The sequence below is a fragment of the Schistocerca gregaria genome, chromosome 1 (genome assembly GCF_023897955.1).
Source record: "Schistocerca gregaria isolate iqSchGreg1 chromosome 1, iqSchGreg1.2, whole genome shotgun sequence".
Classification (NCBI taxonomy): Eukaryota; Metazoa; Arthropoda; class Insecta; order Orthoptera; family Acrididae; genus Schistocerca; species Schistocerca gregaria.
Window position 1 is genome coordinate 632,295,793 of NC_064920.1, and position 18,654 is coordinate 632,314,446.

The 18,654-nt window shown below is 44.8% G+C and overlaps 1 protein-coding gene across 4 annotated transcripts in view; it reads left to right on the forward strand.

Annotated features, from left to right (window-relative positions):
- The window catches only part of LOC126360045 (sodium/calcium exchanger 1), a 1,532,158-nt gene that overhangs the window by 198,323 nt on the left and 1,315,181 nt on the right, over positions 1-18,654 (forward strand). For all 4 annotated transcript variants that reach the window (XM_050007678.1, XM_050007679.1, XM_050007677.1 and 1 more), the window contains exon 2: positions 11,118-11,516. In XM_050007678.1, the coding sequence (XP_049863635.1) occupies positions 11,118-11,516 (399 nt within the window). The remainder of the gene's footprint in view (positions 1-11,117; positions 11,517-18,654) is intronic.

Genomic DNA, 18,654 nt, shown 5'->3' on the forward strand with positions numbered 1-18,654 from the left:
AATCAGATAAGAGGGAGTTAAGGACACACCGTTTGTGACTTTCCCGACGTAATAATTTCTTCATTGATTCACGGGCGTCGCGTCGGATAATATTGTGGAAGGTGCACAATATTTCAATAAGACATCTCCTCATCATCTTCAGATGCTTACTGACGTGTTGCTGCAGTAACTTGCAAAAATGAACGCTGACTCGCTAGAAAAGCGTAGGCACCAACCTGTAACGTCATTTTAGATTTGATACGTAATGAGCAATATTTTGAGCAAACTGACGGTGTTGCTGTTGGAGGCTTTTGACTTCCGTGGTAGCTAAGCATTTTACGGAAAACTTCGAGGAAAAAGCACTTTAGTCAGTGACGTTGAAATCTACATATTTCAGGAGATACGTGGAAGACTCCAGTGCTGTTTGGCCGCATGTAACAACAACGCTTTCAGTATTGAACATTTGCTTCACTACGAAAGTGGAGAAACATGAAGACCTTCCGTTATAAGATGTCTTCGTCCACAGTAAATAAGATGCTTCCTTGGGTCACAGCGTGTTACGTGAACCAACTCACACCAATCTGCCGGCCGCGGTGGCCGTGCGATTGTGGCGCTGCAGTCCGGAACCGCGAGGCTGCTACGGTCGCAGGTTCGAATCCTGCCTCGGGCATGGGTGTGTGTGTGATGTCCTTAGGTTAGTTAGGTTTGAGTAGTTCTAAGTTCTAGGGGACTTATGACCACAGATGTTAAGTCCCGTAGTGCTCAGAGCCATTTGAACCATTTTGAACTTATGACCTAAGATGTTGAGTCCCATAGTGCTCAGAGCCATTTGAACCATTTTTTTTCACATCAATCTCTATCTATGAGCTACGAGTTGCCATCACCCATCTCAACGCAGTGGCGCATTACGGACTCTCGTTCTTAGGACTAGAGTTATCTCATCCAGGAAGCTTATCAGCAGAGCTTAGTCATCTTCGGTCTGTGTCTGTACAAATCGGGTACTCTCATAAACAGATGCGTAATGCATTTCAACCTGCACGCACTAAAGATCAACAACAGCCAAAAGAAACGGAAACCTCCACAAGGATGGTATTTGTAGCCTACGTTGGTGCCGCGCGGGATTAGCCGAGCGGTCTAGGGCGCTGCAGTCATGGACTGTGCGGCTGATCCCGGCCGAGGTTCGAGTCCTCCCTCGGGCATGGGTGTGTGTGTGTTTGTCCTTAGGATACTTTCGGTTAATCTTAGGGACTGATGACCTTGCAGTTAAATCCTACAAGATTTCACACATATCATCATCCTACTTCGGTGGCGTGTCCTTTAAGATTGGCAGGCTGCTCAGGAAACATCAAATAAAATTTGTCTTCCGCCTTCCAAAGCGACTGCAAACTATGCTGTGTTCCGTTAAAGACAACCTGAGTCTAAGGAGAGCAGGGATATGTAAAACCCCATGTCAGTGTGGGAAATCATACACTGACCAGGCGTGCTGCACCGTTAAAGATGTAAGTAAGGTGCACTAAACATAGACGTCACACCAGATGGGATCAGCCAGAAATGTGGCTGAACACTGTACTGTGTTAACATGGGACAAAGCATGAATTATGAAGGTCCTTTCCTTCGCTTCCACGTACTTGGACGCAATCATTTAAGAAGCTGTCGAAATACATATACGTAACGACCTGAGTAATAGAGACACGAGGTATCAACTCAGCAAGGCATGGGAACTAGCAGTGGCGGTGCCAAAGCATCATCGGCTGCAGACGAACGAATCCGAATCTACACAGACGGAGAATCAGAGTCCACACACTTCAACTGGGCACAAACGCACTGCCCGTCCGTACAACGAGAGTGTCCCGTTTTCCCGGCAGGGGGCATTACATGTCGCCATGCTCTACGGATGACGTTAAAGCCCCACTCCTTGAGGCCGCCGATTTTCTAATGAGTCAGCTCAAAAATGGCTCCAAGCACTATGGGACTTAACATCTGATGTCATCAGTCCCCTAGACTTATAACTACTTAAACCTAACTAACCTAAGAACATCACACACATCCATGCCCGAGGCAGGATTCGAACCTGCGACCATAGCAGCAGCGCGATTCCGGACTGAAGCCCCTAGAACCGCTCGATCACAGCGGCCGGCTAACGAGTCTGCGTATGTATTGGCAAGTTCCTGCAGAAAACGTCAGCAAGCACTTGAAAACGTCTCGTTAAAATATTGTGCAGCTTCCACAACATTTCCGACGCGACACCTGTGAACCAATGAAGGGAAGTTTAAGTAGATTTTAAAGTGTGGTCTGTAGATTTATGTGCCTCTAAAGTGGTTTAAGGACGAAAGAAAAAATCACCGTAGTTTAATAACAAGGTTCGGAAAACGGCGAGGAAGAAGAGGCTGTAGCACTCTCGGTTCAAAAGATAGCGTGCAAAGATTAGTAAAGACTCGGACGTCTGTGAAAAGAACTATGCATGAAGCACACAACTGCTACCACCGTCATACTTTAGCAAAAGATCTGGCAGAGAAAGCGATATCCTACGTAAAATCTCTGAAGCCTTAGGGCTTCCATCCTGTCATTTGTTGACCAGTCTGTTGTGGCAGTTAAAGGTAGCGAAACGAAAGCCCGAACTTTAAATTTCAAGTTCAAGAAATCGATCACCCAGGAGAATCGTACAAACATACCGTCGTTTGACTTTCGAATAGACTCCCATATGAACGCCATAGTAAAAAAAATCCCTGGCATACAGAAACAATTGCAGGAGTTGAAGAGAAATAAGTCACTAGGGCAGGATGGACTCTCAGTTTGGTTTTTCAAAGGGCACATTGGTCCCTTACTTATCCTGCATTTATCGTGAATCACTAGCCCAGCGCAAAGTCCCAAGTGATTGGAAAAAAGCGCTGGTGTCTCCAGTGTATAAGAACGGACCCGCAAAATTACAGACCAATATCCCTAATATCGGTTTGCTGCAGAATCCATGAATATATTGTCAGTTCGAATATAATATATTTTCTTGAGACTGAGAAGCTTATGTAAACGACTCAGCATGGGTTTAGAAAGGATCGCTAGTGCGAAACTCAGCTTGCCCTTTTCTCACAAGATATATTGCTATCTACGGATGAAGAGTAACAGGCAGATTCCATATTTCTAAATTTCCGGGAAGGGTTTGACAAGGTGCCCACTTGTGAACTGCTAAAAAGGTACGATAAAATAGAATAGGTTCACAGAAATGTGAGAGGCTTGAAGACTTCTTATCGAACCTCGTACGTTGTCCTCGACGGGGAGTGTTGATCGGAGACGTGGGTATTGCCAGGAGTACCTGAGGTGTGTGTGATAGGACCGCTACGTTTTCAATATACATAAATGATTTGGCTGACAGCGTGGGCACAAGCCAGCGATTGTTTGCCGATGACTCTGTGATGTACGATAAGTGTCGAAATTTAATGATTGTGGGGGGATACAATATGCCTTAGACTAAATTTCTAGTTGGTGTGATGGATAACAACTAGCTCTAAATGTAGAAAAATGTAAGTTAATGCGGATTAGGAGGAAAAACAAACCAATAATGTTCTACTGCGACATTAGTAATGTGCTGCTTGCCGCAATCAAGTCTTTTAAATATCTGGGAGAACCGTTTCGAAGCGATATGAAATGAAACGAGCGTGTGAGGAGTGCGGGAGGAAAGGCGAATAGTCGACTTCTGTTTACTGGGAAAATTCTAGGAAAATGTGGTTCATCTGTAAACGAGGTCTCGTATAGGATGTTAGTGCGATCTATTCTTGAGTACTGTTCGAGTGTTCGGGATCCATATCAGGTCGGATTAAAGGAAGACATCGAAGCATCTCAGAAGAAGGCTGCTAGATGTTACTGATAGATTCGAACAACACGCAACTGGTAGAGGGATGCTTTGGGAAGTCAAATAGGAATCGTGGAGGGGAGGCGACGTTCTTCTTGAGGAACACTATTGAGAACCAATAGAGAGCCAGAACTTGAAACTGGACGATTCTGTAGCCTCCAAAATACTTTGCGAGTAAGGACTATGAAGATAAGATATGAGAAATCAGAACTTATATGGAGGCATATAAACAGTCGTTTTTTCCTCTTTCTATTTGCAAGTGGAACAGAAAAGAAAATCGTAAGTAGTTGTACGGAGCACACTCCGCCATGCGCCGTAATGTGGATTGAGGATTATCGATGTAGATGTAGACTAAAAAATGTTATTAACGGTAGAACACATCAAGGAATTTTTAGGTTGGTAATGGAGAGATGTCTGTCTGTGTGTGTGTGTGTGTGTGTTTGTGTGCGTGTGTGTGTGTACGCGCGTGCACGTTCGTGCGTACACGGGGAGGGGGGGGGGGGGGAAGTGACAAGGGCGCAGGCAGGGGAGGATGAAAATAGAAGAGGGAGTAGAAGGTTTCACTGCAATAGGCAGATTCAAGTGGATGTAAATAATACAATAAGGCAACCACTGTGCACGGAACGGATTCGACAGGTTCTTGGTAGTTTTTTGGGGGAATGTCACACAGCGTCAAGTAATTATCGTACACTGTGGGCCGCTGGTTTGCGGGTGCGGAACGGGCGTCCGATAGCGTCCCACATGTGCTCGATCGGTTTCAAATCAGGCAAATTTTGTTGACAAAGAAATCAGCTTGGAGATCCCTTGTGAAACACTGTGGCTCAGTTGTGGTGGACATGGACTTTTGATGAAAAATGCCATCGGCATCGGGGAATGCATTTAGCGTGAAAAGTTGCAGATGGTCCACAAGAATGTTCGCATAGTTTAGAGCCATCTTTGTACCTTACATTACTACCGCAAATCCCGTCGAAGCCCATTTGAATGTAACCCACAACACAAGACTGCCGCCATTTCGCACATTCTTAGCGTGCTGCACGTCTAGAGCAGCCATTTCGCCTGATGTAACAACAAACGTGTCCCACCGGCAGAGTGGTTTTCTTTCAGCTAATTGACTATGTCGTTGTCTCAACATGAGAAGACGCAGGGGTCGTCTATTGACGGTCTCCATGTTCAAGAATGTGTGCTGATCGATGTGACCCGAAATACTTGTGCCTGTATCAGATCTGACTGTATCAGGCGCCCACGCATCCAAGTTTACACAGCGGACGATTCCTCCGACCTTTAGATGTGCGATGAGACTTAAGAGTTTCAACACGTTGTCTCCTACTCGTGGTATTTCCGTCCTTCAAAATTTTCCACAGGTGCTTAGAGCAGCCAAATGGCCATCTAGCGATCCTCGCCTTCCTCCCTTCTCCGCGTAGGCTCAATGCGCACGAGCGAGCAAACAGCCGCATGTGCCCGCAACGAGATCACGGCGTCAGAAACCGTTTCAGCACACACACGGCGGCATCGCAGCCACAGCCGCGCAGCGTTACTACAGTGAAGAAACAAACAAACTGCTACACTACCCTAATATCGTGTAGGGCCGCCACAAGTACCCAGAAGTGCCACAACGCAACGTGGCATGGACTCGACTAATGTCTGAAGTAGCGCTGGAGGGAACTGACACCATGAAACATGCAGGGCTGTCCATAAATCCGTAAGATACGCTGGGGCTGGAGATCTCTTCTGAACATCGGGTTGCAAGGCATCCCAGATATGCTCAATAATGTTCATGTCTGGGGAGCGAAGGTGTTTGAACTCAGAAGAGTGTTTCTGGAGCCACTCTGTAACAATTTAGGACGTTTGGGGTGTGACATTGTCCTGCTGGAATTGCCAAAGTCCGTCGGAATGCACACTGGACATGAATGGATGCAGGTGATCAGTCAGGATGCTCACTTACGTCTCACCTGTCAGAGTCGTATCTAGACGTATTACGGGTCCCATATCACACCAACTGCACACGCACCACACCAATACAGAGCCTTCACCAGCTTGAACAGTCCTCTGCTGACATACAGGCTCCATGGATTCATGAGATCGTTTCCATATGCGTACACATCCAACCGCTTGATACAATTTGAAACATGTTTCCAGTCATCAACAGTCCAATGTTGGTGTTGACGGGCACATGCGAGGAACAAAGCTTTATCCCGTGCAGACATCCAAGGTACACGAGTGGGCCTTCGGCTCTGAAAGCCCATACGGATGATGTTTCGCTGAATGGTTCGCACGCCGACACTTGTTGACGGCCCAGCGTTGAAATCTACAGCAAATTGTCGAAGTATTGCCCTTCTGTCACGTTGTGCGATTCTCTTCAATCCAGTTCTTGCAGGAACTGTTTCCGGTCGCAGCGATGTCGGAGATTTGATATTTTACCGGGTTTCTGATATTCGCGGAACACCCGTGAAACGGTCGTACAGGAAAATTCCCTCTTCCTCGCTACCTGGGAGAAGTTGTGTCCCATCGCTCGTATGTCCTCTATAACATCACGTTCAATCTCACTTAAATCTTGATAACCTGCCATTGCAGCAGTAGCAACAGGTCTAACATCTAGGGCAGACGTCATATATAGGCACTGCCGAACGCAGGCGTCGTATTCTGCCTGTATGCATATCTTTGTATTTGAAAACGTATGCCTGTACCAGTTTCTTTATCGATTCAGCTTAGTTTGAAAGACAACCAATATGCAGGAAGTCGGAAGAAAGCAGGCAGTGTTTGCTCATTCTGTTTCTGAATACATTAAGAAAAGCAACAGGAGGTTTTGGACTCACGCAACGGTTAGGTCATGGCTACAGAAAGGGGCGTTCGTGTCACTGTTTCTAGATTTAAGAGAAAACGAAAGTAAGTTGCTTATTTTTTAATGAATGTACACTCATCTGATGATTAATAGTGAATCAACAGCTGTAATGTCAAATGGTCATCTTTTGCAAGTACAGGGTGACAATTATTGAATTATACGAAATAAAATCGTCATAATTTTTGAACGGTGTGCGTTAGGACATTCAAACTGAACTGTTGGCCGTGGGGCATGATGGGAATTAGTACGCTCATGTATGGTTTGCTTTAGTGACGGAGCTCTTTCATGTGGATGGGTTCGTCAATAACCAAAATTGACGAATTCGGGGGGCTGAGAATCTGGATTTGGCGATCGAAAAATCTGTTCATTCTCTTGGGTGACTGTGTGGTGTGCAGTGTCCAGTCACGGAATAATCGGTGCCATATTCCTAGATGGCACAATGACTACCGAACGGCACGTGAAGATTTTGGAAGATGATTCCATCCCCTTTATCCAAAGTGGCCCCGATTTCGACAAGATGTGGTCCATGCAAGACGGAGCTCGACCCCATCGAAGGAGGAGAGTGCTTGATGTCCTGGAGGAGCACTTGGGGGGGGGGCATTCTGGATGAGGGCTACCCAGAGGCCACTGGTATAGACCTCGATTGGCCGCCATATTCTCCGGATCTGAACACATGCGACTGCTTTTTGTGGGGCTATATTAAAGACAATGTGTACAGCAATATCCTCGAAACCACTGCTGAGGTGAAAACAGCCTTCAGGAGGTCATCGACAGCATCAATGTTCTGACACTTCAGCGCGTCATGCAGAGTTTCGCCTTTCTTTTGCGCAACATCGTCGCCAATGATGGCAGGCATATCGAACATGTCATAACCTAAATCCGAATATCTGTGGTGATATTTACATGTTTATTTATTTATTTATGCATTTATTTTACCTGGCAAGATTAGGGCCTTCAGGCCCTCTCTTACACCTAACCAGGCATACTCAGATTGAACGAGTTACAGATTCTACATAACATTAAGGACATATAACGTATTATGCAGTATTGATGTTGAAGAAAAAAATAGAGATTATAACAGTAGTACAATGATAATTATAACAATAAAAATAATAATAAAAATCAAGAATATAATGATAATAATAATAATAATAATAATGACTATGTATATGAAAGTAAACATACTTTTCTTTTGTGAATGTCAGTCCCATTGTTAGTTGTGAATTTTCTCGTTATGTTCTTGCAGCTTGTGAGTTACTCTCATCGAGCAGAGACATAAGACGATAGAATGGGTTGAATAAATTGTATGCACGCCGTAGTTTGTAACTAATTTATTTTCATGTAGTTCAATAATTGTCACCCCCACTCTAATTGATCTACATTATCAATACAGAATCGGCAACACAATGCTACCTAAAATTGTAAGGAATGTTGGTGAAGCTCAGTAGGAGGTATTGCACGAAGAGTGCACATTGAAATTAATAGAACGAATGAGGGATTTGAAAAGCATACTTTGTGATCTGGATAATGAACTCTGATCAACCCAAGCAGGAAGGTCGCTTGGCGGTAGAAGAAATGTTTTCACTGATTACTTAATAGGGAACGCTGGCAAAGTACCATGACAAGACAAAAGTATCTAAATCTTGTTGGTGACAATCGTGGTGAACATTGAATCAATTTAATCTCGAACGTGAAAGACTATTCATTTTACATCAGTATTAAAATGTGTGGAAGTAAACATTTTGTGTCTTGCACACAATTAAGGAGTGATTTCATTGAACCTGTTGAAATAAAAGAATCTTTTTAAATAGTTTTTGTTAACTGAAAGTGTTCATTTAGATGAAAGGGCTCTCGCCATGGAAAAAAGTATTTGCTGCTTAGTGGTGTTTTAAGTTTTAAGTGGCCAAGTCCGAGCAATAAGGCCACCTCTAGAGAGCAAACGGTAATTAGTTGACTGTGATATTTACCTACAAAAATTCTCTCTCGATTCTGTTTCGCAGCAAAACCCTCACGTAATCTTACATACAACTGAAACCGTGTGGCTCTCTTCTTCAGCCTATCGTGATACTCCTTGCGAGATGTGTCCCATATTTCTGAGTGTTTTTTCACCCCTTCCGTTAAAAATTGCAAGTCCACAACGACTGTATCTACGGCAGGTTCAAATGGTTCAAATGACTGTAAGTACTATGGACCGTAGCGGTCGCGGCCGGCCGTTGGTGGCCGAGCGATTCTAGGCGCTTCAGTCTGGAACCGCATGACCGTTACGGTCGCAGGTTCGAATCCAGCCTCGGGCATGGATGTGTGTGATGTCCTTAGGTTAGTTAGGTTTAAGTATTTCTAAGTTCTAGGGGATTGGTGACCTCAGATGTTAAGTCCCATAGTGCTCTGAGCCATTTCGTAGCGGTCGCGCAGTTCCAGACTGAAGCGCCTAAAACCGCTCGGCCACACATGCCGGCTCTGCGGCAGGCTGACGACGGCTGTTGCCGGGGTTGCGAACGCTTATGCGTTGCCCCATTCTCCTACAACGACTGCTACTTCACGGCGATCGCCGAGGAAATCGTTGCGATGCAGCACTTGTTGGCGAGCACGATCCGCGAGTCTCACAACGCGTTCTCGCTGTCAGTTCACAGCGTTACCGCCGTACTGTGCGCGGGTCCATTGGTTCAAAGGCACTGCTGAAACGTGAAAGACAATGAATGACGCTGCGAACTCGCTATGATAAACCACCTGTGGGTATCGTGCCAATACATCCTCCCCTCACCTGGTTGTGTCCACAGAACCACCAGAGGCATGCGGCCACAAGGTGGGAAATGGTCGTAATATTTTGGCTCACCAGAGTAAACAAGTACACTACTGGCATTAAAATTGCTAGACCAAGAAGAAATGCAGATGATAAACGGGTATTCATTGGACCAATATATTATATACTAGAACTGACATGTGATTACATTTTCACGGAATTTCGGTGCATAGATACTGAGAAATCAGTACCCAGAACAACCACCTCTGGCCGTAGTAATGGCCTTGATACGCCTGGGCATTGTGTCAAACATACCTCGGGTGGCGGGTACAGGTACAGCTGCCCATGCAGCTTCAACACAATACCACAGTTCATCAAGACTAGTGACTGGCGTATTGTGACGAGACAGTTGCTCGACCACCATTGACCAGACGTTTTCAATTAGCGAGAGATCTGTAGAATGTGCTGGACAGGGCAGCAGTCGAACATTTTCTGTATCCAGAAAGGCTCGTAAAGCACCTGCAACATGCGGTCGTGCATTATCCTGCTGAAATGTAGGTTTTCGCAGGGATCGAATGAAGGGTAGAGCCACGGGTCGTAACACATCTGAAATGTAACGTCCACTGTTCAATGTGCCGTCAATGCTAACAAGAGGTGACCGGGACGTGTGACCAGTGGCACCCCATACCATCACGGCGGGCGATACGCAAGTATGGCGATGACGAATACACGCTTCCAATGTGCGTTCACCGCGATGTCGCCAAACACGGATGCGACCATCATGATGGTGTAAACAGAATCTGCATTCATCCGAAAAAAATGACGTTTTGCCATTCGTGCACCCAGGTTCATCGTTCAGTGCACCATCGCAGGCTCTCCTGTCTGTGATACAGCGTCAAGCCATGGTCTCCGAGCTGATAGTCCATGCTGCTGCAAACGTCGTCGAACTGTTCGTGCACATGGTTCTTGTCTTACAAACGTCCACATATGTTGACTCAGGGATCGAGACGTGGCTGCACGATCCGTTACAGCCATGCGGATAAGATGCCTGTCATCTCGACTGCTAGTGATACGAGGCCTTTGGGATCCAGCACGGCGTTCCGTATTACCATCCTGAACCCACCGATTCCATATTTTGCTAACAGTCATTGGATCTCGAGCAACGCGAACAGGAATGTCGCGATACGGTAAACCACAATCGCGATAGGCTACAATCCGATCGTTACCAAAGTCGGAAAGGTGATGGTACGCATTTCTCCTCCTTACACGAGGCATCACAACAACGTATCACCAGGCAACGACGGTCAACTGCTTTTTGTGTATGAGAAATCGGATGGAAACTTTGATCATGTCAGCACACTGTAGGTGTCGCCACCGGCGCCAAGCTGTGTGAATGCTCTGGAAAACTAAAAAGCTAAACATTTGCAAATCACAGTATGTTCTTCCTGTCGGTTAAATTTCCCGTTTGTAGCACGGCATCTTCGTGGTGTAGCAATTTTAATGGCCAGTAGCGTATTTCTCATTATGCCTAATAAGCAAGAAATATGTTCGCTTGTGTTTCCCCTACTTCATTACTCTTTTGAAAAGCCTGTATGTGCCTAGCCAACAACCTCAGCAGCGCGATTTCTGAAACAGCGAATGCGGCCGCCCTCTGTGCCCAGCGCGAATTTGAACCAGACAAGTGATTTACGTGAGTTGCCGGTCCCTGTGTGCAGGTGCTGAACAAGGGCCCGAAGAGCCGCGCCTTCTACCGCATCCAGGCGACGCGCAAGATGGTGGGCGGCGGCAACATCATGCGCAAGATCGCGGAGCGCGCGCAGAGCGACCTGAGCGAGGTGAAGGCGGAGATCGCGCGCCGCGACGACGAGGCGCAGGCGGCGGCGCAGGCGCAGCAGGGCGCGCGCGTCTACTTCGAGCCGGGCCACTACACCGTCATGGAGAACGTGGGCACGTTCGAGCTGCGCGTGGTGCGAGAGGGCGGCGACCTGGGCCAGCAGCTGCTCGTCGACTTCGCCACCGAGGACGGCACCGCCGTCGCCGGCGACGACTACGTGAAGGCCTCCGGCACGCTCGTCTTCCAGCCCGGCGTCACCGAGCGCACCTTCACGCTGCAGGTGGGTCAGTGCGCGCGTGGGCGCGCCATGTATTGCCTACCACTGACCGAGCCCAGTCCACGACACACACATTTCCAACGCAGTTGCTGTCCCTCCATTGCACTGTGTCTACTTGTCAAAGAGAACAATATGGGAAAACACACTACTTCCACTAGCTTCATTAATTATTGTTCTGACATAAGTTTCGGATATTAGCCAGTAGTCTAGCATAAATGACAAAGCTGTTACTTGTTCTTGTTGATGTGGTATTCAGTCCAGAGACTGGTTTGATGCAGCTCCCCATGCTACTCTATCCTGTGCAAGCTTCTTCATCTCCCAGTACCTACTGCAACCTACATTCTCCTGAATCTGCTTAGTGTATTCATCTCTCGCTCTCTCTCTACGATTTTTACCCTCCACGCTGTCCTCCAATACTACGAGGGTCAGTCAAAAAGTAATGCCTCCTATTTTTTTCTACGTTTAATTGTCAGGAAATTTAAATGCAATTACATAGGTTGAAAACCACAACATTGAGGATCATTTTGTCATTTTTCAATGTAATCTCCGCCCATCTCTACAGTTTTGGTCCATCTTTGAACAAGGGCATGTATCCCAGCACGGTAAAAATCACAGCTCTGCTTCCTAAGCCATTGACGCACGGATGTTTTGACGGCCTCCTCATCTTCAAAATGAATCCCACGATGAGCTTCTTTTAGTGGCCCGAACAGATGGAAGTCTGATGGTGCCAGGTCAGGGCTGTATGGGGGATGAGGCAAAACTTCCCATCCAATTTTGACAATCTCGTCAGAGGTGTGACGACTGGTGTGTGGTCTTGCATTGTCATGCAAAAGAAGAACATCTGCCATTGATTTTGTTGGGTGAACTCGCTGAAGACGTGCTTTAAGTTTTTTGAGGGTTTTGACGTATTGAACAGAATTTATTGTGCATCCCTGCTCCAAAATATCAACCAGAATCACACCCTCTGTATCCCAGAAAACTGTTGCCATAACTTTCCCTGCCGATCGCACAGTTTTGAATTTTTTCTTCCTCGGCGAGCTTGTGTGACGCCACTCCATTGACTGCCTCTTTGATTCGGGTTCAAAAAAATGCACCCATGTTTCGTCCCCGGTCACAATTTTTTTCAGAAACTCATCTCCCTCCAAACGGAAGCGCTGCAAGTGTTGGGAGGCTATTGTTTTCCTTGCCTCTTTATTCTGATCGGTTAACATTCTTGGAACCCACCGTGCACAAACTTTTGAGTACCCCAATTGTTTAATAATCGTGATCACACTGCCTTTACTAAGAGAAATAATGCGACACACTTCATCTGCAGTCACCCGACGGTCACCACGAATGATGTCATCAACTTGCTGAATGTTGTGTGGAGTCACTGCACTCACCGGCCTGCCGCTCCGCTTTTCGTCAGTCAACGGTGTTTGCCCTTCAGCTTCCTTACAACGACGAACCCATCGTCTAACAGTGCTGACATCCACTGTCACAACACCATACACCTTCTTCAGTCTTTCATGAATGCGTATGGGCGTTTCACCTTCTGCATTCAAGAATTCAATCACACAACGCTGTCTCAAACGAACATCGATGTCGGCCATCTTACAAACTTCTGCTGTGCTGCCACCTGTTGACACAGAAAGTTACTACTGCAGTGAATTGCAGAAGAAGGTTTGAGGAATGGCGCCAAATTCAAATTTTTCACTTAACTTAATTTTTTAAGAAGAAAAAAAATGGGAGGCATTACTTTTTGACCGACCCTCGTAAATTGGTGATCCCTTGATGCCTCAGAACATGTCCTACCAACCGATCCCTTCATCTAGTCAAGTTGTGCCACAAATTTCTCTTTTCCCCAATTCTAGTCAATGCCTCGTCATTAGTTATGTGATCTACCCATCTAATCTTCAGCATTCTTCTGTAGCACCACATTTCGAGTCCAAACTATTTATCGTCCATGTTTCACTTCCATACATGGTTAACTCCATACAAATACTTTCAGAAACGACTTCGTCACACTTAAATCAATGCTCGGTGGTAACAAATTTCTCTTCTTCATAAACGCTTTCCTTGCGATTGCCAGTCTACATTTTATATCCTCTCAATTTCATCAGTTATTTTGCTCCCCAAATAGCAAAACTCCTTTACTACTTTAAGTGTCTCATGTCCTAATCTGATTCCCTCAGCATTGCCCGCTTTGATTCGATTACATTCCATTATCTTCGTTTTGCTTATAGTAGTATAATCATGACAAGCAAAGAAACTCAAAATTTTCCCCTTCTTACACTAAAGAGCCAACGAAACTGGTACATCTGCCTAATATCATGTAGGGTCTTCGAAAGCAGGTAGAAGTGCTGGAAAAAGACGTGGTATGGACTCGACTAATGTCTGAAGTAGTACTGGAGGGAACTGACACGATGAACACTTCAGGGCTGTCCATAAATCCGTAAGAGTACGAGGGGCTGGAGATCTCTTCTGAACAGCACATTGCTGTGAATCCCAGACATGCTCAGTAATGTTCATGTCTGGGGAGTTTCGTGCCCAGCGGAATAGTTTAATCTCAGAAGAGTGATCCTGGAGCCACTCTGTAGAAATTCTGGGCGTGTGTGGTGTCGCATTGTCCTGCTGGAATTCCCCAAGTCATTCCGAATGCAGAATGTACATGAATGGATGCAGATGATCAGACAGGTTGCTTACGTACGTGCCACGTGTCAGAGTCGAATCTAGACGTTTCAGGGTTCCAATATCACTCCAACTGCACACGCCCCACACCATTACAGAGCCTCCACCAGCTTGAACAGTCCCCTGCTGACATGCAGGGTCCGTGGATTCATGAGGCTGTGTCCTTAACTGTACACGTCCATCCGCTCGATACAATTTGAAACGAGACACGTCCCACCAGGCAACATGTTTTCAGTCATCAACAGTCCAATCCCGGTATTGAAGGATTCAGCTGAAGTGTACAGCAATGTGTCGTGCAGTCATCATGAGCATACGGGTGGGCCTACACCTCCCAAAGTCCATATCGATGATATTTCGTTGAATGGTTCTCACGCTGACACTTGTTGATGACCCAGCATTGAAATATTCAGCAATTTGCGGAAGGGTTCCTCTTCTCTCACGCTGGACGATTTTCTTCAGTCACCGTTGGTCCCGTTCTTTCAGATTTTTTTCCGTCGGAGATTTGATGTTTTACTGGATTCCTGATATTCGCGGTAGATTAGTGAAATTGTCGTACACCAAAATCTCCAATTGATCGCTACCTTGGAGGTGCTCTGTCCCATCGCTCGTACGCCCACTATAACACCACGATCAAACTCACTTAAATCTTGATAACCTGCCATTGTATCAGCAGCAACCGATCTAACAACGGCGTCAGACACTTGTCTTATATAGGCGTCGCTAACCGCAGCGCCATATTGTGCCTGTTTACATATCTCTGTATTTGAATACGCTTAACTATACCAGTTTCTTTGGCGCTTCAGTGTAAATCGTCAGCACTGCAAGGCTCTCTGATATTGGTATACCAGCTGAGTTTTGTCCGTAATGGGAAAATCCTGTGTGTACCTAAGTTGCAGATGACCCTGTGACGATTTATGAAGGGGAAAATGAAGATGGTCTGAGGTATGAATTGATGTTTATGTAAGGGAGGGCACTGGACGAAGGTAGTCGATGCACCTACCTTACCCGCAATGCCAGAATGGTGTAGTGGACGATACATCTTTCAAGTAAGTGATCAATTCGTGTTGAAGTCCAACCATTGACAAAGATTTTAATTCATTACTTCACCTTCTATTCTTATCGAAGCTAAGGTTGACACTCAGTATGTGTCCAGAAAAATTTAATTTCATCAGGGCAAAAAAAACTGATCTGTAATACTAAACAGGGACAGCCTCATTTATCTTGGCCACCCCAAAAAAAACTTTTTGTAGAGAAGGAAAATAAAAAATGTATCGAGCAATTGTTGTATAACTACCTGGAAGACAGTTTCTTCCTTCGTCACGAGGCTATGAGTAACAGTATGTCGTTTTAAAATAGAACCATTTTTTTTAATCGATTTCCATCTTCCGTCCTCAAGACCTGTCCAGAAGCCCACAGCACTACGTTATCACACAAGACTTACTGAAAAGGTAACACACAACGATCAGTTTAGCTTTAGGAAAGGTAAAGGCATCAGTGACAATTCTGACGTTGCTCTTGATAGTGGAAGCAAGACTGAGGATAAATCAGGACAACAGAAGATGGAGCAAGATGATCGAAATTGTGAGAATAATAGGAATAATCCATAGGGAATGACGAGTAATGTACAGTATGTACGAGCACCAGGAGCGGACAATAAGATTAAAAGACCGAGAACGAAGTACTCGGATTAATGACAGTTTAAAACGGGGATGCAGTCTTTGTCTCCTACTGTTCAAACTGCACATCGAAGAAGCAATGGCGGAAATAAAAGAAAGTGCCTTTAAAATTCAGTGTGAAAGAATATAAATGATAATATTCGCTGATGACAAAGCTAACCTCAGTTAGGATGATGAAGAATTATAAAATCTCTTGAACAGTATGAACAGTCTAAAGACCATAGAATATGGCTCGAGAGTATTGAGAAGAAAGACAAAAGTAATGGGAGTGGCAGAAATGAGAATACTTAACATCAAAATTGGTGGTTACGAAGTAGACGAAGTTAAGCGATTCTTCTATCTTGGACGCAGTATAACTCATGACCTACGAAGCAAGGGAGGACATAAAAGATAGACTACCATAGGGAAACAGAGCAGACAAGATATCAAACATTCAAATTCTGAGAATGTACGTTTGGAGCACAGTACTGTATGGCAGTGGCTCATGAACAGTAGGAAAAGCGGAACAGAAGAGAATCGATGCGTTTGAGATGTGTTGTTGCAGGAGAATGTCGAAAATTGGGTGATCTGATAAGATGAGGAAAGGGGAGTTCCTTAGCAGAATCGACGATGAAAGCGACGTACTGAAAATATTGACAAGAAGAAGGGACAGGGTCATAGGACATGTATTAAGACATCGGGAAATAACTTCAATGGTACTAGAGGGGGCTGCAGAGGGTAAAAACTGAGTGAAAGACAGAGACTGGAATACTTTCAACAAGTAATTGACGATGTATGATGCAAGAGCTACCCTGAAAGGAGGAGGCTGGCGCAGGAGGGGAATTCACGGCGAGCCGCATTAAACCAATGAGAACAGTGATGAGCAAGAAAGAAAAAAAGAAAACGCAACTTGTCCACTTGCTGTAACTGGCAGAAAACAAGTGATAACATAAGGAAAATGCACATCGGTCATACAGTGAACCATCTTGATTTGAAGGTTTGCATGACTACAATGTACGCCAATGAAGAGAAGGTTGAAATGTAAGTTAGAAGAAGTGTAACTGCAATAATGATTTCTTACTGACGTCAGGGGTCCATGCTAAAGAGGACAGTAACATTATGTCGTAACAGGGGAGAGCATGTCACGGATGTGATACGCGAGATGGGATGGCAATCATTAAAATGAAGGCGCTTTCCACGAAATTTCAGTTACCTACTTTCCCCTCCGAATGTGAAAATATTTTGTTCACTCACAACTGCACAGGGGGCAGTGACACCGTAATAAAATACGAGGAATGAGACCCTTCAAACCGGTCTCACCAGAGTTAGGTGTTCGTTTTGCCAGTGTTTGAAATTGTGAGAATAATAGGAATAAGCCATAGGATATGACGAGTAATACACAGTATGTACGAGCACCAGGAGCGAACAATAAGATTATAAGACCGAGAACTCTTGACTCTAAACTCTTGTTTAGATTCTATCTGGGATTTGGTTCACATTCCTCAGTCTAAGGGCACTATTTATGTTTATCTATGACGTCTATCTGAGGGGTAATTAATCCCACAACACTGGCAGTTATTACTATTGAGTAGTTACACCAGCTGCCATACAGCCTTGGACTTTGGTATATGCCCTAGAGTAATGAAGAGAGAAAGTAAGTAATTTACGCAAATTTTGTCTCACTCGTGCCCACCGCAAGTGCAATGTCCACCACTTGGGGCGATCTTCAAACTTCATCAACAGCTTGATATTTTATCGGAAACCACAACTATAGCATGTGGGTGTGTACGATGAGGCTGAATATTTGGAAAGCACCAGAAATTAAAACTGGTGATTAACTATAATTATCAACAAACCACATAAAACACACAAACCGACATCAAAACACTATCAAAACTGCAAACTCCCTTACTTGCGTGATAATCATGCTGCAATAAAATTACGGGAGAAAACCAGAATAAACGACTTCAGAAGTAAAGATATGAAAACTGGGAGACCGCACAAAGAAGAGAATAATCTTGCACTGACGTTGGAATAGTCATATGCAACATACTGACTAAAAGAGACATCACTGAACCGCACTGGTGATACACAATGAGCAACGGAGTAACTGCAGTTGATGTCAGAGCTTCACGACTAAAACTAGTAAATTCCGTAACTGCCACTACGTTTCAAAAACATCCTCATACGTAGCTGTCGGCTCCTCAAAGGCTTTTACGCCAGAAACATAGAAACACCGCAATCAAATTCACCTAAATTCACATCAAAACGACGAGTTGATCGTTGAAGGCGATAACTTTGACTAAGAAGCAACTGCAGACTTATCCTTACTTCTACATGAGGTTCATCACACGAAATAATGAATCGGCTGATTATTTTGTATCAGCATCGTTATACTTGGAAATTGAAGAAAACACTTATTTTAAGTAAAAGCAAAGAGATGCTGATTTAATAGAACACCAGTACTTGTGGCACATGGTCAGAAGTGATATGGCCAAAGGAAGAATACAAGATTCAAATATTGCTCGCAAAAATTAATAGAAAATCTTCAAAATTCGAAATAACGAACAGACATGAGCATTTAGAGAAACTAATGAAACGATTTTCTAACAAAAGACAAATGTTTGCCCTAACTAACCGAAGTAGAAATCGTACCAAAACATTTTACAAGCAACAGCAAGTATTATTCATGCTTACCAACAGCTTGGAGAGAAAAAAACGGGAACACTATGATTCGCAAAGAAACAGCTTTGACAAATCTCTCTCGAGAATATTTATTAAGGTTGGCACTACAGTGTCAGAGAGAACACAAATAT